General features: G+C 43.9%; 1 protein-coding gene and 1 long non-coding RNA gene across 5 annotated transcripts in view; both read left to right on the forward strand.

The window, feature by feature from the left end:
* Positions 1-7,490, forward strand: part of s39ab (Zinc transporter SLC39A11) — a 140,947-nt gene extending 133,457 nt beyond the window's left edge. For 2 of the 4 annotated variants that reach the window (XM_014178910.2, XM_014178909.2), the window contains exons 8-11: positions 3,381-3,479; positions 4,474-4,632; positions 4,992-5,137; positions 5,512-7,490. In XM_014178910.2, coding sequence (XP_014034385.1) covers positions 3,381-3,479; positions 4,474-4,632; positions 4,992-5,137; positions 5,512-5,561 — 454 coding nt within the window. In that variant the 3' untranslated portion in view covers positions 5,562-7,490. 4 annotated transcript variants of the gene reach the window in all.
* Positions 7,491-11,553: 4,063 nt separating this feature from the next.
* The window catches only part of LOC106589341 (uncharacterized), a 73,967-nt gene continuing 57,660 nt past the window's right edge, over positions 11,554-27,860 (forward strand). The window contains exon 1 of the long non-coding RNA XR_001324832.2: positions 11,554-12,933. This is a non-coding gene — a long non-coding RNA (uncharacterized lncRNA). The remainder of the gene's footprint in view (positions 12,934-27,860) is intronic.

Here is a 27,860-nt window from a genome sequence, read left to right on the forward strand (position 1 = left end):
TAATGATTGCTAAACGTTACTACACAGAGATAGGCTAGCGATTAGCATGCTAACCAGCTCCTGTTTATTTCAGTACAGCTCAATACAGGTCGGTAGTGTCTCAGCAGTAAATCACTTGTTGAGCAAGCTAACGCCCTGCTAGCATCCTTTTGATGGGCTGCTAACGTGAGAGCCTGTGATGAAATCCCTCTGCTGAGAACAATGTGCCTTTCATGACATGTGATAGAAATCATAATGATGTGTGTGAGAGAGAACCCTTGAAAAAGAAAAGGAGGTCTGATGCAATAATTGAATAACCACCGTCTCGACAGCCAAGCTGTCTTCATCAGGGTTTAATGACAAACACTGCGGGTCACTAGTTTATATAGTTTGGAAGGACACACAGGTGTCTGTAATCATGGCCGGGTGTGGCTTGATGTCATTGGTTGATTTACAGATATAAATAAAACATAGAAAAAGCATCAATGGATAACATACGATCATAGATAGATACATAGATACAATTTGGCTACATAGGCATACAAACATTTACAATGAATAGCCGAAGAGAGAGTGAACCCTCCTCGCCAGTACCAGAAAGGCAAGGGAAAATGGTCTATAGGGTAGTGTCTGACATCAAGACAGACAGACGCATGCACGCACACACACAGGAGAGATGGTACTGTACATAAAGCACTGTCCTGATCGTAGGCCATTTTTCCATGTCATTACTGAGGACTGGACAGGCGTGGTTCCATCCGGTCTGGTCCTGTCCTGATACTGCAGCTAAACAAACAGAGCTGCCATGAAATGCTGCTGTAATGGGGAAATGTGGCTCACATTTATGAAATAGTACTGTATGAGGTGATGTTTCCTGCCAATACAGCTCCCATGTGATTACCAGTGAACCTAGAACTGGGTGACTGGGTTCACCTCAACCACACCAGAGGCACGGGTTCTCCTCACTCTGGACTTCTCCTTCTATTCTATCCCTTCTCTCTTTTTTTTCATTCTTTTCTGTCTCTCTCTTTGTCTGCTCTCTCACGCTGCCCAGATGTTTCGCTCTGACATCCCTCCTTCGTTCCAATACTCTAGCCTTCTCTTTGGTTTCTCCGGATTCTCCTTTTCTTCTCTCTCTCTCTCTCTGGATTCTCTCTCTCTCTCTTTGCCGGCCCAGATGACATCCCTGGCCGCGTCCTCAGAGTGTGTGCTGACCAGCTGGTGGACGTCTTCTCAGCATCCCAGAGCCCAAATGACTTCGCCCTGTCGCGCTCACCTTGATCATCATGAAGTGCTTGTGATGGCCCACATCAAGGCCAGCATGCCAGGCACACTGGACCCACTCCAATGGGCCTACCGCTCAAACAGATCCACGGAAGATGCCATTTCCATCGCTATTCACACGGCCGGAACACCTTTTTGAGAACGCTGTTCATTGACTACAGTTCAGCATTCAATGTTATTGTTCCCTCCAAGCTCGACAACAAGCTCAGAGCCCTGAGTCTGGACACCACCTTCTGCAACTGGATCCTGGACTTCCTGACAGGCAGACCACAGGCTGTGAGGATTGGCAAGAACAGCTCCTCCACACTCACTCTTAACACAGGGGCCCCCCAGGGGTGTGTCCTCAGTCCTCTGCTGTACTCCCTGTTCACCCACGAATGCGTGGTTTTGTACGACACCAACTCCATCCACAAAGGAGTTGATTGTTGACTTCAGTAAGCAGAGGAGGGAACATGACCCGATCCACATCAACGGGACTGCAGTAGAGAGTCACAAGTTTTCAGAAATTCGACATGCTGCCCCGGGTCCTCTCCAAATACTACCCCTGCACCATCGATAGCGTCCTGACCAGTTGCATCACGGCCTGGTACGGGAAGTGCTCCGTCCACGATCGCAAGGCCCTCCAGCGGGTGGTGAAGACGGCCCAGTACATCACTGGGATCGTGCTCCCACCCATCCCGGACATTTACTCGAAATGGTGCCTGAGGAAGTCCTGTAGCATCATCAAGGACACCACACACCCCAGCCACGAGATGTTCACTCCCTTACTGTTGAGCATGAGGTCTGATACCAACAGGCTCAGATACAGCTTCTATCTACAAGCCATTAGACTGTTGAACACTTCAACTGGACTGACAACCTGATCTGATTCTCCACATCGTGGCATACATGCACTCACTCATGCACACACCCTCACAGACATACACACACATACACATACACATTCATGCTACACACACATCACAACTGCTTCCTTCCTTCCTTCCATCTCTCTCTCTCTCTCTCTCTCTCTCTCTCTCTCTCTCTCTCATGCACTCCGTTTCCCTCTCTCTCTTCCAGGCTGTGGCAGCTGTAAACCTTACCGTGACTAGCTGTCATTAATCTTCCCTCTCTGGGGGCAGGCTCTTGACTCTGTGCCAGAGAATGGTTCACAGGGATCGAGGGAGGGACAGAGGGAAGGAAGAAACCCAAAAGAGAGCTTTCCTCTAAAACACACAAAGTCGTTCCCCCCCCAACACACTAATGTGTGGCGTTGCTGAGTTCCTTGCCCCCTGGGAACTGAAGCAGTCCAACTAGGATGCAGTGGAGTGTGAGCAGACAAACAAACACACTGGTTAACACCACTTATGAGCATGATGTTGAATTGCCACCCTGGCTGCTGATAGTGTGGACTGGGAGTGGGCTGTTATGCTCAGTTTATTGATGCTATGGAGAGCCTTGGATGGACACTTCTAAGCTCAACTTATTGTTTAACATCCATTTTCTGCTTGAACTCCCAACTCTTCACATCCAAGGCTCTCCTCATCTGTCTTGACATGCTGTCTCCTTAGCACTTGTTTCCATCTCATTTCATGTCCTGAGAATGAGTCCCTATCCGTGGTCTCTGTGGGTTTTGCTGTGATGATTTCCTCCGGTGGTGACTCATTCTCTGTGTAAAGTGACTGAGCACAACTGCCTTATAACTGACCCCGGAACTGGTTTCACACAGAAACTGCCAGCCGCAAAATAGCTGAGTTTTTCCATGCTATGTACTATATATCGTTCAGATACAGTTTCCTCCTAGCTAACCAACAAACCAACCCATCCACCCACCCACCAACCATACTTCACCAACCACACTTCACCCATCCACCAACCATAGTTCACCAACCACACTTTGTACCTCACTTAGTTATGATAAAATTCAAATTCCATTGAAGCAATGAGGTTCAAGTGAATGAAATGCTTCAAATGCAAACTCAAAGCTCTGAAATCTCTTCCACTTAGGCTTCTTAACCAATGTCAATGAAAGACCATTGATTAGGGTAGTGGTAATAAGAAATGTAATCTGTAAGGCCGTCCGACAAGAATCTTAAGAAGTGGTATCCTCTAAAGTGTTATCATCATGTGTTTTACAGAAACTTGGCCATTGGCATAGGTATCCAGAATTTCCCAGAGGGCCTTGCGGTGAGCCTCCCTCTGCGAGGCGCAGGGATGTCCACGTGGAAAGCCTTCTGGTGAGTAACACTTCTCTGTTGGACCATGTAGTACCTTTATATGGCCTACTCTGTTCATCTGCACCTCAACTCATACTCCGGGAATAGTTTTATCTTGGTTTGACAGCCAATGACTGAAGGAGCCAAAAAGGGCCCCTTGTAGGGGTGTGAACGTTTAAACGAAATTGGGATTGTTAACATTAAGGGGGAAAAAATGAAAAAATGTCTTTGCCGTGTTATAGACTGAGTAGATGATAGGCTATAAAGGCCTGGGGAAAGTTGGGTAATATAAATAGAACCAGAGAGGAAGACGCAAACTTTAGGCATGCGAGACAAGACGCCGTGAGATACAGATTACCAAGACATATGCGCACCGTTCTTTCTGCCTGCCCCTCCTTTCTCTCCTTCCCTCGCACTGGCTCGCCTGCTCTTCCTCTTCGCTAATGATGAGTGTGTGTGTTCAGTCTTCGGTCTGTTGTGTGTAGAATATCCTAGCATATCCCTGCTTTATTGACGTTGCGAGACAAGAAATTGCGAGATACAGCGTTCCATTTCGAGATACAGCTTTTGATTACCGATAGATGAGCCGAGTGCACGGTTCTGACTCTCTGCCTGGTGGCCGACCTGCCTATACTGTGCCCTCTCTCTCTCCATCCCTCGCTAGCTCGCTAGGAAATATGTGTTTGTGCTCTCGGAAGTGTGGCAACTAATCAGTCTCCTCCATTCCAAAAATACAGAATCTTGGTGAAATACCAACGTTGCAATGTGGAATTGAGGTACGGTATCAGTAGTACAAGTGCAATGCTTAACCGACGCACCTTGAGACCCAAACCGTTGCTGACAGCAGCCGCATTGTGAATTCGCATGGAATTCTATGAATTTTTGTTTTAATGGAAAACCAATTTAAAAAATGGCAGTTTAAAAGTTAAGATCATTCTTTTTTTTTTTGTCACATCCCTACCCCATAGGGTACTAACTAGGATTCTAACTAACTCCTCATTGTCTATTTCCTCAGGTATGGACAGCTCAGTGGTATGGTAGAACCAATCGCCGGGTTGCTAGGCGCCGTTGCCGTGGTGCTGGCGGAACCACTGTTGCCATACGCCCTGGCCTTTGCTGCCGGGGCCATGGTGTATGTGGTGGTTGATGACATCATCCCAGAGGCTCAACTCAGGTGGGTGGCCATGCAGACTGATGGAGAACATCGAGCGAGAGGAGGGATAGATGTTCTATTAACAGTGCCCTCCCATCGCTAAGCCCATGTCTTAGTCAAGGCTTAGCCCATGTCTAACCCTTTAGAAAACACTTGAACAAAGTGTCCTGGTAATACATGAACATACAACGAGAGGGTGATAGAAGAGAAGAGACAGAAAGCATAGAATATGGCCGAGAACGAAATAAATTCTTCTGTCTTATTTTTCACATTTTTCCCACCCTGGTTCCAACTCTTTGCTTGGTTGTTCATAGCGCTCCCATCTCTGTGACTGAGCCAGACTTGATCAATCGCTGTCTTTGTGTAATTGTGAGCCACAGGGAGGGAGAGTGGGAGAGGAGCAAAGACACGGTCCCCCTGGAATGTTCTGGTTTTCACAACCCTGGGCGTATTGTTTGCTTTAAAATTCAAGACGGGAAGCGAGCTGTCTTTTGGCTTGTCCTCTCTTCAACATCCAACATTTTGTGTGGGTAGACTGTCACTGTGAAGTGTGTGCCTGCTGGCCTGTTTATTGTGTGTGTGTGTGTGTGTGTGTGTGTGTGTGTGTGTGTGTGTGTGTGTGTGTGTGTGTGTGTGTGTGTGTGTGTGTGTGTGTGTGTGTGTGTGTGTGTGTGTGTGTGTGTGTGTGTGTGTGTGTGTGTGTGTGTGTGTGTGTGTGTGTGTGTGTGTCATTCTGTCTTTGTCTCTGTCTGTCCTCTATTTCTGTCTGTCTGCCTCTATTTCTGCCTGTCTATCAATCTTATCTTTCCAGACTTTATGTCTCAGTGTACTGTATATGACTGAAGTACTGTATAAATACACCAACATTGATTAACCCTGTCCATGTATATTGTCTTGAAGTGGGAACGGTAAGTTGGCTTCCTGGACCTCCATCCTGGGCTTTGTGGTGATGATGTCACTGGACGTTGGGCTGGGCTGAGGCTTCGCATGGAACACCGCTGATGTCACAGAATATGACAATCAGCAGACCTCGAAAGAAGAAAATGGACCAAATTTGCCTTTTCTCCAACTGCTTGCTTTTATTTTAGTTTATTATATGATTTTTTTATGTTGGAATTATATATTTTGTGCATTTCATCCAACGATCTGCATATCCATTGATTCTCATTTTACACCTAGTCGGCTCAGGGATTCAAACCAGCCACCTTTCAGTTACTGGCCCAAAGTTTTTAACTTCTAGGCTGCTGTCATGTGTGCTCCCTCTCCGGCCTCTAGGTCACCAGGCTGCTCGTTATGGCGATACACCTGTCACCATCGTTACGCTCACCTACCCGTCGTCAGACTCACCTGGACTCCGTTACTTCCCTGATTACCTTCCCTATTTATGTCACTCCCTTTGGTTCCTTCCCCAGGCGTTATTGTTTCTGTTTCAGTTTCATGTCTGTGCGTTGTTCGTGTTTCTTGTTTTGTTTTATGTTTCGTTTATTGATTAAATCACTCACTCCCTGAACTTGCTTCCCGACTCTCAGCGCACATCGTCACAGCTGCTAGCCGCCCTGATTCTCGAAGAACATAACTTACAAATACCTCATGAGCTTAGTGCAACTGTCGTACCCTATCAGAACCCAAAATAATAATCTTGTTTTACTCCGATGTTTGTAAACAATTTAAATGTAAACAAGCACTGTATAGCCTCATAACATGGTTAAAACTATAATTTGGATATCATGGATGGTCAGTCTTTGTATCCATAGCTATGTTTATGAATTTGAGAGTGGTTACATTTCTCCAGCCTTAACCCTCAGCATTTTACCAAAGCAGTGGTGGGGTTGGAGCTTTGTTATTGTTTCAACTGCAGATTGCCCCTTTAGGAAGCTCAACCAAATCAATTTTTTTTCTTCTGAAAATGCAACAACAACAAAAAATTGATACTGGATCCTAATTATAAAATGTGACAATACTTGAAGTTTGATGTTTGTATGACTAGTTTAGATTGGAACTGAGACAGCCGTGTATGAAAAGTTGATATTTTGTTACGCCTCTAAGGGCTTATGCCATTTTGGCTCCAGCTGTGTCGACCACTACACAGTTGTACCTCAACGCTGTGTTTTGAAGGCTAGTTATGGTCACTGAAGGAAACACAGGGATCTGTGTCTACAGACATGTCACGAATAACCAGCCGAATGTGTTGGTTTGCCGGATCTTTGCTCAGACAAGAATGTACTGTAATATATTCAGAAATGGTGCACACCCTGATTCATTCAGGATGGCATGATGTTTTCATCTTCCACGAAGTAAACATTTAAATGACAGAGTGATTCGTAATGCATGGTCCACTGTGTGATACTGCCTTTGGATGAAGGGAATGGGAATAGCAACATTTTACAGCTAGCTTCTTTCTTTTGTCAATCTTAGCACACCTTTCCATTCTTATTGTATTGTTATTATAATATTGTGACATTCCGCTATTCTTACAGATGAAATGAAATGACTAATGTGAAGTTTGTGTGAGAAATCAGCTGTCACAGCTAGCCAAATGGAATGCTAGCTACATAACTCAAATGAAACCTCCTTTTTGCCTTTCCATTTTTTTTCCCCCATTCGTAAAATTTACTGTACTGCGTGAGGCAGGGGGGCTTTTAAACCCTTGGGACCAATTAGGATAAGGACTTCCCTTGTCCATGTGATCTCATTCATTGTGATCTAAAAGGCTAAACTGGTCCTAAATCAGTACTCCTACCCGGACACGCTTGATACAAACTGCCCCTTGTTGCCCTGCCTGACTCTGTTCTAGCGGGGGGGGGGACCATTCCCAAGGAAACGTGAGCGAGATGTGTTATTGATGGCGATGAGGATGCAATAAACCAATACTGCTTCCACTATGTGTGTTTTTTCTCTACGTTGTGAGTCAGTGGGGTCAACCCTGGTTCAGCCACTGCCCCACTGACTCGTGATTCACTGGAATGAATCACATACTGTACTGTAGACCTTTACTGTCATGCAGCTGTGCTCTTACTGTACACGGCCCAAGCCTAACTGGGAATACATGTCATAACTTGATTGTGTGGTGTAAATCATGCCTTTTTTTGCCATTGGGAGATTGGCATAACATTTTAAAAAAAAAAACATCAACATATGCATAAAAACATGAGTTATACTCAGAAGTTGTCCTATTCAGACTTCCTCATGCACTAACCAATGTAAAGCCTTCCTACATGTGACAATGGACGGTTTTGTGCTTCTGGCACACTGCACTTCCCTGTCAACAGGAATGATGTGTGTGTGGCCACTACTATGAACAGTGGACATGAGACAGTGGAGAAATGATAAAGTACTGGGTGAACTCTACTAGTCTACGTACTAGGCCTGGGGAAAACGCAGAGTACAGTAGAGTGGACATTTTCGGTAATGGAATGTTACGTTCCTGGACAGAGATGGGGGGAAAAACCTTTGGCAGCCCTCTGGAAACCTCACATGACGCCACTATCCTTTCATACACGCTTCTCTATTACTTGCACACTCTCTCGTCCGTTCTTTTTCTCTCTTGTGTTTTCTTGCCATTTCAGTCCTCAGCCCTTCAAGGTATAGCTTTCGAGAAAATCTGAGCGTGTTGAATAGAAAATGAACTTGGACTGAGGCCTTGTCTTGTGCAATGTATCCATTGTCCACTCAGGTTCACAGCGCTAGACAATGTATACCAGAACCCTGAACCATGACCCATCCTTATGTAACAATGCTCAACTCCACTGCACTTCTATACCTTTGTACGCTCTGTGTAAGCCTAGGCCCTGACAGCTAGTCGAATGGCACACACATAGAGGTGTATGCGTGTGTGGGTTTTCTCCCTCTTTTTCCTATTTGTTTTTCTTTGGAGCTGTGATAAGTACGATAGGGAGAGGCGAGACGCGGTTTTGCTTCTCACTGAGTCGGAATGCCAGTGCAGGAAACACCTTGTTGCCACGGTGAAGGTGAAGGACAAAGAACCCCTTTCATAGCCACCCTGTGCCAGCGTCTCCCGGAGCGACCATGCCCACCACACTGAGGGCAGGGATTGGTATAGGCAGGACAATGGCTATTGTTACGGATCTTCCCTGACTTTATTGGGCACCAGAGAGACTGGGAAGCCACAAGCATGCAGCGCGCGCACACAATATATATATATATATATATATATATATATACACACACACTCACATACACTCACATAGTCTCTCGAGCACACAGGATCCGAGAGAAGGGACCCTTTCTTTACTTTGTGCCTGGGATCAAATGGCTCCTTTGTCTGGTGGCCATAGTCCTGTGTGAGGAGAACAGTGGAGAGCATTGACCACAGGCCGTCTGCTAGTAATCTGGTCTGGAGAGGCGGTCAAAGAATGTCAGAAGTAGCCAATCCAAAGGCAAAGAACAGTACAGCACTGTTAGAGCACTGTTACACTAGGGGAGTGCTGAGGAGAGTCTGATGCTCAAGCACAGGGTATGAGGATGTAGAGTAGGGATACTGAACGGGTGCTAAAAGTAGGATGCGGTGGGGTAAGGGATTGAGTATGTGAGATATAGCTTAATAACCCGTGAGTGGATAGTACGAGTACAGATATAAGGAGTCATAAAGAGAGAGAGAGAGGGGGGGGGTCGAGAAAGGATCGATAGTTTAACTCTAAAAATGGTCTCCTTGTGAGGCTTTGAAAGGCTACAGCGTCAACCCATGGCAGTACACCTTGCTGACAGGTGCTTACTCATGCCCTGGGAGACTGGGTGTGTGTATGTGATTGAGAAGGGTTAAAAAAAAAGTGAAATGGGGGGAGGAGACACTCCGGGGATTGCGTGCGGACATCAAATGTTTACTTCTAGCTGAAAGGAAAGGGGGAGGTCTGTGGTTAACAAGAGTGGGCAGAGACCCAAAAGCTCAAAGCAGGAGCTTCGCACGCAACTTAACAATACTACCTTTATGAGGACTGCATCGCAACGGCTGGCTCTCTTGTGCTCTCGCTCTCTCTCTCTCTTTCTCTCATGCTCAGACAAAAAAAGGAGATTTCAGTGATAAGTCTCGATACCTGAGTCATTGGCGTAGCTAACATGACAAAGTCAAAACCACTCCTGCTCCTTGGCTTATAGAGTACAATACAAACCTTCCGGTATCAGCCCGCTGAATCATAGACCCCAGGACCCATTAAGTAATTGGACCCAGCAGCATAGTTCAACAAGGTTCAACAGATTGAATGTCCCTACATTCTGGTCGATTTAATAATAACCGTATCATCATATGAGACGGAATGTGGGAGCGATATGGCTGTGTGATATGGCTGTGTGATCTGGCTGTGTATGTATTACTAGTTAGTGATCATATACAATCTATCTTTAATCATCTATAGCTTTTGTCATGTGTGTTTTTCAGGGCTCCCTCTCTTGCTGTGTTGGCAGTGGGAGAGCATGGTAGAGGTACAATATGCCACGTTGTTGAAGAGACAAGCCTCTGCATGCGAGAGCCCTCTCAACCACAACACTGGGACAGGTGGATTTCTCCGTGTCACGCAAATCCACTCACTCACACAGACACGCGAAGCCAGTACACACACACACACACACACGTCTGAGGAATAACCTACTCAGGGCCAGCGTGGTTGAGGTGTCAATAATTAGGCAGATGCCTTCATTGTCACCAGCAATCTCTTACCCTGTGAAAAAAAAGCCATACAAAGGTAGACTGGCGCGTAGGAGCGTTGGGACAGTAACCGAAAGGTTGCTGGATCGAATCCCTGAGCTGACAAGGTTCAAATCTGTCATTCTTCCCCTGAGCAAGGCAGTTAACCCACTGATTTCCCCAGGGCGCCAATGACGTGGATGTCGATTAAGGCAGCCCCCCCCCCACACCTCTCTGATTCAGAGGGGTTGGGTTAAATGCGGAAGACACATTTCAGTTCAATACATTCAGTTGTACAACTGACTAGATATCCCCCTTTCCTCAAAGGGAACACCACGGCTGATGGTCACATACACACTTAGTGGCATCAGTGTAACTTACACCGAATTGTGTGCGTGTGACTGTAGGCGCGTGAGGGTGTGTTCGCGTGTGCGTGTTGGGGGCGAGGGAAATTGATTTAAACTAAACACAGCCCTAACAGTGGGGATGGGAGGATGTGAAGAATAGCATTTATTGTGTCCTCTAGCAGGGCTAATTGATTGGCTGGTTTCCTCTCCCTAAGTGGCTTCTGCACCCCTGGGGATCTGTAATTACTCATTTCCACAAACACTCGCCATCCTGTCTAGTCATTCACCAGACTGTGTGTGTGTTGTGTTTTACTGTTTGTAAGTGGCCGACAAGACACAGAAAAGAGGCTTTACGAGTGAGAATGGAAGACGGAAAGAGAGAATAACTGCAGCTCCCAATCAGGTTGAGTTCAAAGTATCCCTCAAGTCTCTGTATAGAGCTGTTCTTCGGCCTCTGAATGAGCCCTTGTGACCGTGGAGGTAGAGAAAACGCACAGACAGGACAGAGATAGTGAGACCCAAAAGACCAGTGAGAGACTAAAGAGACCAGAGATATGAAGTAGTGTCCCAAAACCCTAAAGCAGATGAAGACTGAAGATCTCTCAGAAATTCCTTTAGCAGTGGGTTATTCTGACACACATTTGTTGACCAATTTATGTCATGTTCCCATTGTGATACTTTTTGTGAATAGGAATCATTAGAAGTTACTCTTTTCGTGATTGTTTAAAAGGTTTAATTTCTAATTTCTCTCTCACATGTTGCTAAATATAGAAAACCACACAAAGTTGCAGGAACCCCTATAAAACACAATTATAAAGACATCACTTTCGCTTTCCCCTGGTTAACCCACAGCAGCCTGTGCAGCGGCGGAGGGAGAGGCTGAGGAACGCGGGAGGAATGTTGCTGTGTTACCGGAGAGGCAGACTGACTGACTGATCACACACTGAACAATGTCTTTGTGTTCCGCGGCCCAACCCCTCTAGTCACGCAACGCGGTGTGAGCACACACTTTCCGTAACCGCTCAGCCCTGTTCACACAAGAGCGCTATCAAGTACCTGCATCTTTACAGGATCGCGTGCACTTCAGGTGTTTTGGGAATTCAGGTGTGAGTGTGGGAGGGAAAACCCGGCGCGGGTTTTTCCATTGACTGCATCCGAAACATCTGGCAGTTTTGATTCCCAAGCTTTTTTTTTGCTGCGTCTTGGAAGTGCATCAACTCAGGGAGCCAACCTGAACATCGGAACAATGGTAATGATAAGTATATAACGATGTTTGAACAAAACGTTTTTGTGGGTTGGCTTCTCGTTGATTGCCCCTTTTTACGCACGCTTCCCACACTCACCCGGTCCATTCTGTGTACAGTTCCACTACTCTTCTTAGCCAAGCCGAGTTTTTGCGTGCTAGTAATTTAAAATGCTCAAAAATAACAGCATGCCTGCTGGCAGGGAGACTTTAAAGTGATGTAAGACTGCCAGCAGAGCGTTCAGTCAGAGAAGGGCCTGTTCTTGGATGTAGCCAGTAGTGTTACTGCCAAGTTCTGTTAATTTGATTTAAGAGAGAACATGAGAATACAGAAAAATAGGTGAACAAGTCCATGTAACCGACTTACATTAAAACAGTATGCGTTTTATGCAAGTTGGGAACAGCTGGAGTCACACGTTTGTTTGTGGGTGGGGACTACATATCCCATCGGCCACTGCCCAAATTCTTTGGGTTAGCAGCTCTCAGCATGGCTCAGTTATGTGCTGGCTTTTACCGCGTGATAAGCGACTATTTGGAAATGCAAAGATGCGTGAGAAACTAGTGCGCGGCTGCACTGCAAACCGCTGGATCGCGCTACAGTCGAACAAGGCAACGCCAAGAACAGACTGACTACGCGAGAACATTTCATCCAAATCTGGATTTATTCTGTTTTTAAGTGAATTTTATAAATTAAGCTGTTTTCGCAGTCATGTGCTCTTTGGTTCATTGACTATTGGATCTCATGGGATAGCCTATGGCTTGTCCCACGGGTCAGATGTGCGTGCGTGGTGGAGAGCTTTGCATGGAGTTGTGTTCAGTTGAGGATTATTTGACTTGTGCGTGGGGTTCTTCGTTTAGATTTTGACATCCATATATTTTTACGCATCATGCTTATGGATATTAATATCCCGTGTCATATCCATAGTCTACAGTTGCCCAGGAGTTGGGCTTTCAGAACTCATCACCATCAGTCACACAGGTGGATGTCACATAACGGCCCTGTGCGTGATGTAAGAAGAAACTGGATTTTGGATTGTAAAATGTCACCTCTGGATAAAATGTGGCAAGAACATAGTTTTGCATTGGCCTTACAGGTAAACCACTTTCATTTGTTTCTCTAAATAGGCTTATTCTCTGTGTACGTGCGTTTTAGCGAACTCTGTCATGGAGTGGAGTTTAGTCCGCAATGCGTGTATGTAAGCAACTTGGATGACATATAAATATTATGTTTGTTGGTGGATCAAAGTGGTCCAAAGAGTTTATCATCCTATCATAAACGTAAAGTTAGCTGATGCATTTTCTCCAAAACTTCACATGTCATGTCAAGCAACTTTGTGCAGGTCGTTTCTATGGTGACGTTTAGAGAACTAGAGTTCTTACAGTCTGCTGCTCTCAAGCGGTGGTGACGTGTACAGACTTGTCCTACCATTCAATATCAGTTTGGCCTCCCTGTATGGAAACGTTTCATTATTTCTGCAATGTTAGCTGGACCTTTATGGCCCATGTGATAGTGCACTGTTATGTAATGGCAGGGTTGCTGCTTCAAGTCACAATTTGCCCCCTCATAGCCTGGTCCCAGATCAGTTTGTGGTCTTGCCTGCTCCATTGTCAAGCCAAACATAAGAATGTGTGACAAGGAGTTGACATGATAGCACAAACAGACTGGCACTCCGACTGGCCCCATCAAACGCAACAACATTGAAATGAACACAATTGTAATGATGGGAAATTGACTCCTGTCCTTCCTTCAGACCTGGTAAAGGGATCCTGATTCAGCCTGCCCCTGTGTGTAGGGTTGGGGAGAAGGAGCTGTTCTCCCACTCGAGTAGTCTAGGCCAGTTGTTCAATGTGGGTGATGTTCTCTGTGTGGAATGTAATCACTTAATGTCTTCTCTCTCCACTGGGTAGTTTATAGAATGGTGTCCTTATAGTATTTGTCAACTGTGATCTTTTCAGTATGTGATGAAGTAATACTTTATTAATCACATGTATTTATAGGGCCCATTTTACAACAGCATTTATTACAAACTGCTTATGTAACTGAGCCTAAAACCCCAGAGAGCAAGCAATGCATATGTAGAGGCACGGTGGCTAGGAAACACTCCCTAGAAAGGCAGGAACCTACGAAGAAACCTAGAGAGCAATCAGGTTCTGAGGGGTGGCCAGTCCTCTTCTGGCTGTGCTGGGGGGGAGATTATAAGAGTACATGGCCAATTAAGGCCAGATTGTTCTTCAAGATGTTCAAACGTTCATAGAAGACAAGAAGGTTCAAGTAATAATAACAGTGGTTGTAGAGGGTTCAACAGGTCAGTAATGTCAGTTGGCTTTTCATAGCCAAGCATTTAGCAGTCAAGACATGTGTGGGGGAGGAGGGGGGGGGGGGGGTCCGGTAAACAGGTCAGGGTTTACATGGCCGTAAATCAGACATTTACATGGACCCTTAGAACTTAACAGTGGGACTAAGCAGTGGAACAGAACAGGACGTGTGTGTGTATTACCTGTTGAAGTACAGGTGCACCTATCGTGTGTCTGTAGTAATAGCTCTGCCTCCACCTTGTGGTTTGAACGGGTTAACAATCTCTTGGGAGTCTCCTAGAGCCTGCTCAATGTACCACAAAATGCCCAACACAGTCAAATACCCCCACCACCTGGTGATGAGATAGTATTGCAGACAAGGGTATTTTTATTAGTAGGAAAATAACTATCCTTGCCACCACCACTAGGGTGTACTAATGTCCCTATACCTCTGGTGAGATCATTTGGATTGTGGATACTGTGTAGTGAAGAAATGCATGATCAAAAGTTTGACGTGTCCAACTTTGAAGATTTTACGCTTGCTCGGTTGCATGCTTGCTCTCTCTCTTTCTCAATTCAATTCAATTTGCTGTATTGGCAAGATGTGGCAATGTACATATTGCCAAAGAGTACTTTGGAAAGTGTGTGATTCTGTCACGCCTGCTCACGCTCTTCCCCCCTGGCCCTCGGCTGCCCTGCATTACACACTCCTGCCACCATCATTTACGCACATCTGCCTTCCCTCGTCACGCGCTTCATTGATATTGGACGGACCTGGACTCTCTTAATCACCTGTTTATTACCTCCCCTATAAATGTCTGACTCCCCGTACCTGCTACTCCTGTCCGGCGTCAGCCCTTACAGATTAATTTACAAAATGAACATAATTGTAATAATAATAATCAAGATTGTCAAGGGGACAATCAATAACAACAATAATTAAGGGTAAAAATAACCATGCAATGGACAATAACAATAACATAGAGGACACGTGTAGGTTAGTCTGTCAAACACTGTCCCTCATCTTATGGCAGGCAGCAATGTTGTGCACCGCCAACTCATAGCTCTCATCTTCTTCCCCCAACAGGAAATGTAGACTATTCTCATCAGAGCAGTCTTTGAAACCTTGAATAAGGGTTTAAAATTTGGGGAAATGACACTCTAATTGTTTAATATTTTTGACATTTTGTCAGGAAATGCAGCTCCGTCTCAGGTTCTGCTGTGGTGCAGTGGTTGCACAGCCTTTCCTCTACATGGAGCCAGGTTTTCCTGTGTCTACCCTTCTCAATGGCAAGGCTGTGGTCACTGAGCCTGCACTTTGTCAAGGTCTTTCTAAGGTTTTTGATCAGTAACCATGGTCAAATAGTTTGCCATGGTGTACTATCGATTTAGGGCCAGATAGCACTGCATTTTTCTTTGTGCTTGTGCTTTTGTTTCCCAATAGGTAATGTAGTTTTGTTTTGACTGTGTTGTAATTTGGTTTATTCTGATTAATTGGATGTTCTGGTCCTGAGGCTTAAGTGTGTTAGTAGAACAGGTTTGTGTACTCAGCCCCAGGACCAGCTGGATGAGGGGACTCTTTTCTTTGCTCTTGGCATTGCAGGGCTTGGTAATGATATGAGAGGGAATAACTGTATTTCAGATGTTTCTAAAACTGAATTGCTCTTTTTTTAGATTGTGTTATTAGTGGATATTGACCTAATTCTGCCCTGCGTGCATTGTTTGTAGATTTCCTCTGGACATGTAGGAGAATCTTACAGAAATCTGCATGCAGGGTTTCATTGGGGTGTGTCCCCCATTGGGTGAAATCTTGTTTTGCAAGTGGACTCCACACCTCGCTGCCTTAAAGTGCAATTGGTTCAATGACACATTTAAATTCTTTTTTTAATGGCGTAGAATGCCCTGCGTGCTTTCTCTCTCAGTTCATTCACTGCCTCATTTAGTTGTCCAGTTGAGCATATTTTTAAACTTAAGTACTTGTAGTCTGTGCAGTACTCTATATATTTTGTACCAATTCAGAACTTTGGTCTAATTCCCTGAGATCTGGATCTAATTATTTTGGTCTTGTTGGGGTTTACTGCCAGGACCCAGGGTCTGGCATTACTGCTCCAGCAGGTTCCAGACCCTGCTGTTGGCCATGTGCTGTGGGTGACAGCAGGCACAGATCATCTGCGAAGAGCAGGCATTTAACCTCTGGATTGTGGAGCCTAACACGAGGGGCTGAAGATTTTTCTAGAATAGTGGCCAATTCGTTGATGTGAATATTGAAGAGCGCATGCTCAGATTGCAACCCTGGCAAAGGCACCGCCCCTGGTTAAAGAATTCCATTATTTTCTTGCTAGTTTTGATGCTGCATTTATTGATTTAATTATGTCATATGTTTACCCCCCTACACCACTTTGTAGAACAGTCCCGTGTGCCAAATAGAATCAAATGCGTTTTGGAAGTCGATAAAGCAGGCATACATGTTGGTATTATTTTGGTGGACATGTTTATCTATCAGGCTGTGTAGGGTGTAAATCTGATCGGTCGTGCGATGTTTTGGTATAAATCCAATTAGTTTTTTTACTCAAGACATTTTAGAACTCTTACATTTATAATACTACATAAAACATTCCCCAGGTTACTGTTCACACAAATGCCTCTGTAATTGTTATGGTCAAATTTGTCTCCGTTGTTCAAGATTGGGGTTATGAGTCATTGTTTCCAGATGTCAAGAAAATAACCTACACTTAGGATCTAATTAAACGGCAGGTCGCTTAGTGGTTAGCGCGTTGGGCCAGTAACCGGAAGGTTGCTGGATTGAATCCCCTAGCTGACAAGGTACAAATCTGTTGTTCTGACCCTGAGCAAGGCAGTTAACTCACTGTTTCCCGGGCGCCAAAGACGTGGATGTCGTTTAAGGCAGCCCCCCGCGCCTCTCTGATTCAGAGGGGTTGGGTTAAATGTGGAAGGCACATTTCAGTTGAATACATTCAGTCGGACAACTGACTAGGTATCCCCTTTCCCAATGAACATTTTGCACTAGTGAATCTGAGCATCTCATTTAGGATGCCATCAGGTCTGCATGCTTTTTTAAATTTGAGGGCCTGAAGTTTCTAATAGAGCTACTGGTCAGTAATTGGGGAGTCCAATGGATTTTGATTGTCCTTTATAGATTTTTCTAATCCATTCAACTTCTCATGAATTTGGCATTGTTTTGCGTTTGTATCAATTTGAACGGTGTTGTAGACTGTTTTAAAATGGGTTGTCCATATGTCACCATTTTGTATTTTTTGGTTACTGGTTATTTTCTGGTATTCTTCTGTGCTGTTTTGGGCTCATCTGTATGAATTTCTGATGTTATACAGCTTACTGGGCTGTGAATGTGTGGTTGTTTCCAGGTCTGTTCTTTTGAGGACCAAGGCAATTTGGCTGTGATTAGACAGAGGTGTTAGTGGCTTGACGGTGAATGAGCTGAGAGAGAAAGGGTCAGTGTCTGTAATCATATAGTCTACTGTGCTGTGGCCAAGAGGTGAGCAATAGGTGAATTTCCCCAAAGTGTCCCCCCGTAACCTACCAGTGACAAAGTACAGACCCAGGCTTCGACAGAGCTGCAACAGATCCCTTCCCTTTTTGATGACGGTGCTGGCACTGTTGTTTCTATCGGGGAGATGAAGACAGTTAGAAACGGTATGGGCTGTAATAAAGCTTTCTCCTCATGTGGTCGTTAGATCAGGTAGTGTTCCTGTGCTCCCACAGATCAACACATTTTCCTGGGCCTGGAAATAGCACGTCTCCTTCTCAAGGGTGGTAAATATCTCCTCTGAGTAATACAGGGATTCTGAGGGGGGATATATATTGTGCAAAGGAACAAAACCTTTTCTGTCAGTACAAGTCATTTTTTCAGTTTTAACCAAATGTGATATTTACTAATTTTGAATGGATCAATTCGATTTTGCGGTTCGGATTTGTAACAAATGATCTATCCTTCAGAGCTTCCGCTTCTATTGACAGAGCTGTGTTTCTGTGACGGCACAATTACCTCTCTGTAGACTGTGGGCCGGTGAGTAACAATGTCTGCCTTACACCATGTGTCCTGCAGAATGACGACATCAACATCTTTCAGATAAAAAAAAAAAACTCCTGTGCTAAACACTTCAGTCCAAAGGTTGATGAGTTTAAGCCCTGATTGTTCCACATGCTAAATGATAGCGATTTCATGTAGCAAAAAGAAAGAATAACACAGTCAAAAATACAGTAACAACTAACTACTAAGTTGTTACGAGTACGATAAACAATGGATAACAGCAAACATTTGTTCTCTTTTACATTTTTCATTTTTCCTTATTCCTATTCATTGAACAAGCAAACTTTTTGTACAATAGCTGTGTGTGTGTGTGTGTGTGTGTGTGTGTCGTGCTTTTAGTGCAGACGTAATGGAGGAGCTGTTTAACCTCTATGGGACCCCTTCCCGTTCTCATCCCGGTAACGGGATTGCTTGACAAGATAGCATGGCGCGAAATTCAAACAGCAAAAATCTAATAATTTAAATTTCTCAAACAATCAACTATTTTACACCATTTGAAAGATAAACATCTCCTTAATCCAACCACATTGTCCGATTTCAAAGAGGCTTTACGGCGAAAGCATAAAGTTAGATTATGTTAGGACAGTACATAGACAAAAAATTACACACAGCCATTTTCAATGCAAGGACAGGCGTCACCAAAAGCAGAAAACCAGCTAAAATTATGCACTAACCTTTGACAATCTTCATCAGATGACACTCCTAGGACATTATGTTAGACAATACATGCATTTTTTGTTCTATCAAGTTCATATTTATATTCAAAAACAGCATTTTACAGTGGCGCGTGACGTTCAGAAAATGTATTTCCCCCAAAACTGACGGTGAATTTACAAAAATACTCATTATAAACGTTGATAAAATATTAAACTGTTATTCAAAGAATTATAGATTAACATCTCCTGAATGCAACCGCATTGACAGATTTCAAAATAACTTTACTGGGAAAGCACACTTTGCAATAATCTGAGTACTGCGCTCAGAAAAATACACTAGGCAATACAGATACCCGCCATTTTGGAGTCATCTAAATGCATAAATAGCATTAGAAATATTCACTTACCTTTAATAATCTTCATCAGAAGGCACTTCCAGGAATCCCAGGTCCACAATAAATGTTGTTGTGTTCGATAAAGTTCATAATTTATGTCCAAATAACTCCATGTTGTTAGCGCGTTCAGTAACCTACTCAAAATGTAGGACGCGCAAGGAAAATGTCACGACGAAAAGTAAAAAAAAGAAATCTATTTACGTTCGTTCAAACGTTGTATAGCATCAATCTTTAGGGCCTTTATAACGTGAAACTTCAGTAATATTCCAACCGGACCATTGCTATGTCTTGAAAAACGTTTTGGAACACAGGTCCCTTCTCACGTGAATGTGCGCAATGAACTGATGTGATTTTCTGAGTCACCTACTTCCTAGCCTTCTCGTTCAGTCTGTGTTTGCCGCAAAAGCCTCAAACAACTTTCTAAAGACTGTTGACATCTAGTCAAAGCCTTAGGAAGTGCAAAATGAATCCTTAGTCACTGTGTGTTCGATTGGCAATGACTTGAAAAAACTACAGGCACCAGATTTTCATTTCCTGGTTGTATTTTGCCTGCCATATGAGTTCTGTTATACTCACAGACACAACTCAAACAGTTTTAGAAACGTCAGAGTGTTTTCTATCCAAAGATACGTTTAATGCTAGCTAGCAACTTACCTTGGCTTCTTCCTGCACTCGCGTAACAGGTGGTCAACCTGCCACGCAGTCTCCTCGTGGAGTGCAATGTAATCCGCCATAATCGATTGCCGATTGTTATGAAAACTTGAAATCGGCCCTAATTAATCGGCCATGCCGGTCGACCTTAATTGGTCGACCTCTAGTCCAGACTGGCTGGGCCGATGGAGGTGGTGATGCTCTGGTGGTGGGTGAGGCCTTTGGGGTGCACTGGGTCTCTCTCTCTCTCTCTCTCTCTCTCTCTCTCTCTCTCTCTCTCTCTCTCACAGACACACAAGCGATTGTTTTACTACCCTTATTGGGACCAACATTTTTTTTGCTAACCTTAACTCCTAACCCTAAACCTTACCCCTAACCCTAATTCAAACCCTAATTGCAACCCTGAACCTAACCTCTAAGCCTAAAATAGCCTTTTTCCCTGTGGGGACCGGCGAAATGTCCCCACTTGTCTGAATTTTCCTTGTTTTCCTATCCTGGTCCCCACAAGGATAGTAAAACCCAAAAAACACACACACGTACACACACACACAAACTTGAGTTCAGATGGCTACGGCCTAATTCCAACTCTTACCCTTAGAGGCACTTGAAATAGTTCTGAAATTACTTGACAGGTATACGCAGTATGGTTCAAGCTCCTCCTTGTTCCCAGATAGGCTGAAGATGGAACAGAAGTGGCTAGAGGCCTATTTAGAATTGGGCATAGAGCACTGCAGGGAAGCTTTTTATGTTCCCTTTAACCACTGGGTGGCAGCAACGCTCCATGCATGAAGTGCCCAGTGATTCAAGAATTGGCCAACAGTCCCAGCTAGAACGATCTTCTGGCCTTATTACCCAACTCACAGATTCCAGCACTGCCAGATACAGACACAGATATAGTCCTTTTCAGATACTAACTCTTAAAAACAGCGAGTGAAACTCCACATTAAATATGGAGTTGTCTGCAGCGTTGGCAACACATCCTGACAACAGAATGAGTCAACGACTCCCTCCCCCTCCCCTATCTGATTATAGCCTATATCCAAGAGGGTGCTGTTTATATAATGTGTTTTTTCTGCGGTGTCACACACAACTCATCATGTACTGACAGCCAGCTCATTAAAGCATTACCGATGCCTGATTGACTGGAGAAAAACAGCCAGTGTAGGAAATCACCCAGATGAGCCTCTTACACGTTTGTGTCTTTTCCTAGAATGCTTTGCTACCAAACGTGTTCCCACAGTGCCTCTTTCTCTGGGGGGAATCGGTGGTTTGTTGGTTCGTACGAAGCAAAGCTTCTTCTTTTTTTTACACCGATGATGCGTTGTTTGAGTTTGGTCAGGGTTTTTTGCAGTTATTTTGCTACAACGTTCGTCATTTTTTGGTTTTCTGTTGACATCCCAGTGTCAGTGTCAATCAATAACTGTCTGCGAGTCCTCTACTAGCAGATGAAGTGTTGCTTTTTTGAATCACTCCGCTGCTCTGTAAAGTCAACTGGGCTGTGATATATCCTCAGGCTACTATGATCTGTTCAACCAGGTCCTGTTTATGGGAACCACTCAGCACTTCCATTAACACTCCTCTCCTCCTCTGCTATACGTTTTTTGTTGTTGACTGCCCTATCTCTCTCTACCCCTGCCATCTTCTACCCACTCCTACTATATATTTTTCTCTCCCCACCTCTCCACTCTCTCCTCTCATCTCTCTTTTCCTCCCCAGGGGGTCTCTGGTCTCCTCTCTAGCCAAGTAGAACTGTCCCTGGCCAGCACCCTGCAGCTGTTCTCCATTCAGACACACAAGAAGTTAACCTCCTTCCCCCCATCCCCCAGAATGAAAGAGAAAGGAGAGGGGAGAACTCAGTAAATATGTTTCTGATCGAGAAGTGCAAGTAATTAACCCTCTCTTCCTCCCAAAACAAAAACACACTTCAGCTTTGCATGTGTCACGGAGGGAGAGAACTGTGTGTGTGTGTGTGTGTGTGTGTGTGTGTGTGTGTGGAGTGTCTCCATGTTTCTCTATGGAGACTGGCAATGGAGGCTGAAAGTATTGGATTTAGGGTTTTATGTTGTATTTCTTGAGGAGTAGCTGGGATTGCATTTGCCTGCGGTTCATCCAGATTGAACGCCTCTCAAGTTGTTCTGCATACTGAATCCATAGTGTGCAAGAGTAATCCTAAGGGATAGTTGGGTTAGCTTTACCCCTCTTGATATTTGTATGAGCTAATGATTGATGCTCAGCACCCCAGTTTATTTTATACACAATTAAAAAAGCTCTCAGAAGAAGAACACAAAACCCAGTACCCCACTCCGCCCTCCCTTCCCCTTACCCACAACACACACCCCTCGTCAGGAAGCAACACCTCCTAATTGGGATGGATGGACCTCATTATGTAATGTAAAGACAGAGAGAACAGAGAGAGGGAACCAGAATAACACAAAGTGCTAGAAAAACAAACAATAAAAGGAACACGCTCCGTTTTCTTTCCACTTCTGAGACACCCAATGCCGACCCGGCTGTAAGTGGGAGACTAGTGTGTAGTTTGGCTGCAGAGTGGCCTCTGCCTTTCTCTCTCTCACTCTCAAATGTTCGGGTGGTTCTGAGGATGAACAGAACACTTTCCCTCCTTCTCTTAAATGTGTTTAAAGAGAGAGCGGCCCTTGGGATAGACTTGTGGCCCTTATGAATATTTTCCTAGCTGGCCCCTCCTATAGCACCTCACTAATCATCTCTCTTTTCATGTGCCCGCCTATTGATGTCGTCTTTGAGCGTCAGCGTGCTAATGTTATTAATAAGGACAATAATGCATGTTATTGATCAAGTGCTTTCATCAGACCTAAAAACGGGCTATATAGAATAAGAAAACAGCATCTTTGTTCATGTGCTGCCCAGTCATTGACAAATCTTTTCTTGTTTCTTTAATGTCTTCACCTAAGTTTTTACAATACTCTTGTTTTTTCCTTCTGCTTTGTACTTAGAGTATCTGTGGTTTGCTGGGCTCCCCTGTGCCCTCATTGTCAGTGGGTCCATACAAAGGGTTAACATCGCTGGCGATTGGCGACCTCGTTCTTGTTTGCTACATGTTAAGTTCTGTTTTTGTACCACACTGAGAACAGGACAAATTATGCCCTGGCTTTGAAAAGAGTGCACCCTTCTCTCCTCCTCTCCTCTGCCGCACCACCACCTCTCCGCCTCCTTTGCCTGTTCGCTGGATTCCTGTCGAAGCGTGTGAGAGGAATTTAGGTGGTTTACTTACTCATGCTCTGTACAATCCTCTGCCTGAGCTCACTCTTTTATACGGAAGCCAAACTATGCAAAGTCCTACACACAAAGGCATCGTTTAGATGGATCTGTTAGCCTGTAAAACATTAACCTTGTTTGTGTGTGTATCTGTGTGTGTGTGCGTGCACACGTGTTTATCGGCATGTGTTTATCTGCATGTATGTGTATGTATGTATGTGTGTGTGTGCGTGTATGTGTGCGTGTGCACATTGTTGCCTTTTTCATTGAGCTGGCCGCTGTGATAGGTTTCTTTGGACCAGTTAAAGTGTGTGATAGATGCACGCCAGTTTGTGTAGCAAAGTCCAACATTCCTTTACACTCTCCTGCAGATTAAAATAATCAGCATTTTGCACATTGCTTCTTAGCATTGTTGTGGCGCTAAGTGTAGGCCTGTGTTTTATGCCAGTGAAATGCCAGCAGATCCATCAGCTACATGTGATCTCTCTCTCTGTGTGTGTGTGTGTGTGTGTGTGTGTGTGTGTGTGTGTGTGTGTGTGTGTGTGTGTGTGTGTGTGTGTGTGTGTGTGTGTGTGTGTGTGTGTGTGTGTGTCGTTGTAGTAGGTTAGGTAAGTATGTGGTGAAAGGGCTGTGGCGGTCATGAAATTCTGTCAGCCGGTGATTGTCAAGCAATTATACAATGGGTGGTTCTAATCCTGAATGCTGATTGGGTAAAACCGCATTCCAGCTGATGTCTATTCCACAAGTTACCACCGGCTAAATCTATGACATTACAATGGATATTTACTCGTTTCCATCTGACAGCACAATACACTGTCTCATTAGCCCAGCCAGGCAATTTATGAACTTGATCTCCACTATGAAAAGCATCTAGACATTATCTCACATTTCTTTTAGACTAACATTTAGTTTTCAACAGTGGCGGAGATTTGTGTAAACCTTGCTGTCTGTCTCTCCGACATTTGCAACAATATTCAAATTCAATCTCCAGCTGTCCCATAGTAATGAACGTGTCTGTTGGGAGTCGGGACGAGACAGACAGGCAGCGATTCTCAACCAGTCGAAATCATGAATCAGCTGGCATCATTTTTATGGATATATATACAAAGAATTGTCAAGTGAAAAAAGGTCAAATTAAATGAAGTGCAGCTAGTTTGCAGTCTTTCCAGCTTCAGTTTGAAGTGATTGTGTTAGCTGTGTTGTTGGCTAGCTCTGAACAACAGTGTCCTGATGAGTGAGCACATTTTCTATGCCAGGCGTAAATTGTGCCTCATGGCGATGTATCCAAATGAATGTCACTAGAAAACAGCTTCACCAAATTCAAATGCAGCTATTGTTGTTATTCTGGCTGCACTGTTTGACATGACTGTAAGTTAGCCATAGTTGGCTGTTTAGCAAGCAAGGGATAAGAACGTTGCCAGCCAGTATGGCAATGGAACATTTAGAACAAACGATCCATAGATACAGAATAAAAAGACTGAACGACTGAGTCGCGTCTCTGGCAACCGAACCGATAGAATGAACGACCAGCTTGGGTAGCAACCCTAGATTTGTGTTGGGACTATATCTTGTGGAAGGATGAAATGGTATGAAAAGATTCAGCAAAATAATGTTTTTAATGAAAATATGTCAATCGTTATTTGAATATGTTGGTAACCCATTATATAAAAGTGATAATGCCCTCGAAGCCGGTGTTTGGAGGATATATTGGCACAGTTTGCCGGACCTACACTTCATCTCGGTCCCAACAACACCCGTGCCAATCTATCCTCCAAATACCGGCTTCTCGGGTTTTATCACTTAAATAACTGCCAGTCTCATGGTAATTGACCGTCAATTAACATAAACACATTTAGCATTTCCTGGCTTCCGCTCATAGCCTACAAACCATTGATGCAGACCTTTGGAACATCTGCATTTTAAAAAGACTAATAAATCCATGTAATATTGTCAGCGTGTGTAAAAGAGGCGAAGTCAGGTGCAGGAGAGTAGCATGATGTAAACAGGCACACTTTATTAAAGTTCCTAAACGAGAGCACAACATAAATGAAATGCGCTCAAAAATACGGAACATAACAAAAGTAAAGCGCGTAAAAAGACACCACAGCAACATGAAACAATTACACACAAAACATGATGGGTTAAATACAAGTAGCTTAATTGGGGAAATGAAAACCAGGTGTGTATGGAAACAAGACAAGACAAATGGATATATGAAAAATGGAGCGGCGATGGATAGAAAGCCGGTGACGTTGATCGCCACCCGAACAAGGAGAGGAGCCGACTTCGGCGGAAGTCGTGACAAATATAGCATACACCATCACAATAAAGCCATTATTTATTTTAGAAAGGTCTAAAGAAACATGATATGAATAAACTTGTGTCTATTTCAGAAGAACAGAATAGCATACTCTGAGTTGTCCTTAAGTTAGGCCATGAACTGGCTGCCATATGGCTATTGGCTACACTAGTTTATTTAGCTGACAAGATTTGCTTAGAATTCCGTCGCATTATTTTGTATTATTTCATAGTATGTAGAATACAATTGAACAAAGCTGAATAAAATAGAAATGATATTTTCTCCAAACAATTTGAGGGAGTGCGCACATGCAGCTATTCTGTGTTGAGTGGTTAACAAAGAATCAGGTACTCCTATTTGCTTAATTTAGAGTTATTTATGTAACTTTAGTTGTGATAAAAACATTGGACTATATGTCTAGATTTTGTATATATTCTAAGGCTGCATGATGCGACTAATGATGATTTGAAAAAAGTCAAATGAAATGCATGAGCTCTGCTTTGATATTTTACGAAGGCTGTACACACTTCATCAGTCTCTCAATTACAATTTGACCAGCACTTGATAATGCCTCGAATTTCCCGGCGGCATCCCCTTTGTGTGGCCGTAATGCCCCATAAAAAATCCATGCCTTTTGCGGTCAGTGGCCGTTGTGCCCTTGGGCGGAATATAATAATTAAAATTCCCATCTCCTGGCTGCACGCTCTGAATCACCTCTCACTCACATGGCTGTCGTAAAGAGAAGCAGTGTGCTTAATATTAGGAAAGTTGAGAAATAAATATAGTAGGCCTAGCCTATAGAAAGCTGATGGGATCCTCTTCTTTTTAATAGAGGCCATCACTCTGTTTTCTCACACAATTGCATCGCCTATAGAAATGTTGCGCAAGATTTTCGATGATATTTGCATTGATGTCAGAGTGATTAGAGGGACAATAGAGTGCTGAATACCAGGCAGTTAGCAAGTTTGGTAAGCTACTGATGACCATCAGCAGCATCAGAGCTTGGAGAAGCCTAATTACCGTGACTAAACGGTCACGTGGAATTTGACTGCCGTCATGACTCGTGACAGCCGGTGTGTCGGTAATACGGTCACCGCAACAGCCCTAGTGGTGATACAGCATCTCAGCTTGATTACTTGGTCATGAGAGCAGGATTTGGGTCTCTTATTCCCTAACACACACACACCTTGCTTTAGTAATACACAGATTTAGATTTAGACCAGAGAGTGTAAGCCTGTGGCATAAGTAGCTAATGTGTCACTGCGTTCCTGATCCAGCTTGGGCTTGTTTCCGGCATTGTTGGAGTTGGAGCGCGATAAGTCACAGCTTTAAGTGCTCTAAGTGAGATTGCCCTCCTCACTCTTATGCTCACAGAGGTTCTGATTAACTCTTTCATGTCCAGCTAGAAAGCACAGCATCTGGTTAGATTGTGAGAAATAGACAGCATACTTTTGAAACAGTCTTAGTTTTGCTTGCCCCCTGTAGTTAAAACATCACAAGACGGTGCAGAGTGCTCGATTTGGCTGCTGGGGGACAAGGAAACCAGCAGCAAAAAACCATTGACAACTACATACTGTTTTCAGGGTATTGTTAAATAAATTCTATAACTAAGTTGTATTTATTTTTATTTGTTTTGGGAGGGTAGATCAGCTTTCATATTTCAGATAGATTTTGGCTTCTATCAATGTAATTGTTTGCATAATTTCCAATTCCCCATATATTTTTTATTTTTAAATATATATATTATTATATTTTCCTTCTTTATTATTTCCCCTAATCGTACCACCCCAAATGACAAGTACTATTGGAAAATTAAATTATGTTTATTGCCGTTCCGTTTGCTTCCATTTAAGAAATGTTTTTTCAACCGAATCGCGGAATGAATACACCCCTGATCACCTGCAAACGCAGTTCACATTCATAGCAGCCACATACAAACAGCATGATCACTTTGGTTGTTCTATAATTTCTTCTCACATCTAGGCGCTCTCCCTCTTTCACCTTTTCCCTTTGCTTGTGGACATCAGTGCACAACACAACAGCTGTATGTGACCAGGCGAAAAAAACTTTCCAAGCCAAATCCACTAACCGCTACACACAGCCTACATCATTGGCACCGTTTTATCTAACGACATAATCAACATAGCTACTAGAACTAATGCATTAGTAAACCCGCTACAATCATGCAGTAAAGTGTATAGTTTAGCAGTTACACTGACGGGCCCCGGTGGTAATGAATTAATACAACCAAAGCTTACATTGACTTAGAAGAGCTCTACTATTGGATAGCCATAGCCAACTAGCTAACATAGCATCCCTCTTTGTTTGAGCCAGGTCTTTGAGTAGGCTTAACTAGCTAGCTGTATTCACTAGCTAAGTAAGTGAAAAAGAAAGTAAAAAGAATACAACAAAATATTTCTAG

This window comes from Salmo salar, chromosome ssa28 (assembly GCF_905237065.1).
Source record: "Salmo salar chromosome ssa28, Ssal_v3.1, whole genome shotgun sequence".
NCBI lineage: Eukaryota > Metazoa > Chordata > Actinopteri > Salmoniformes > Salmonidae > Salmo > Salmo salar.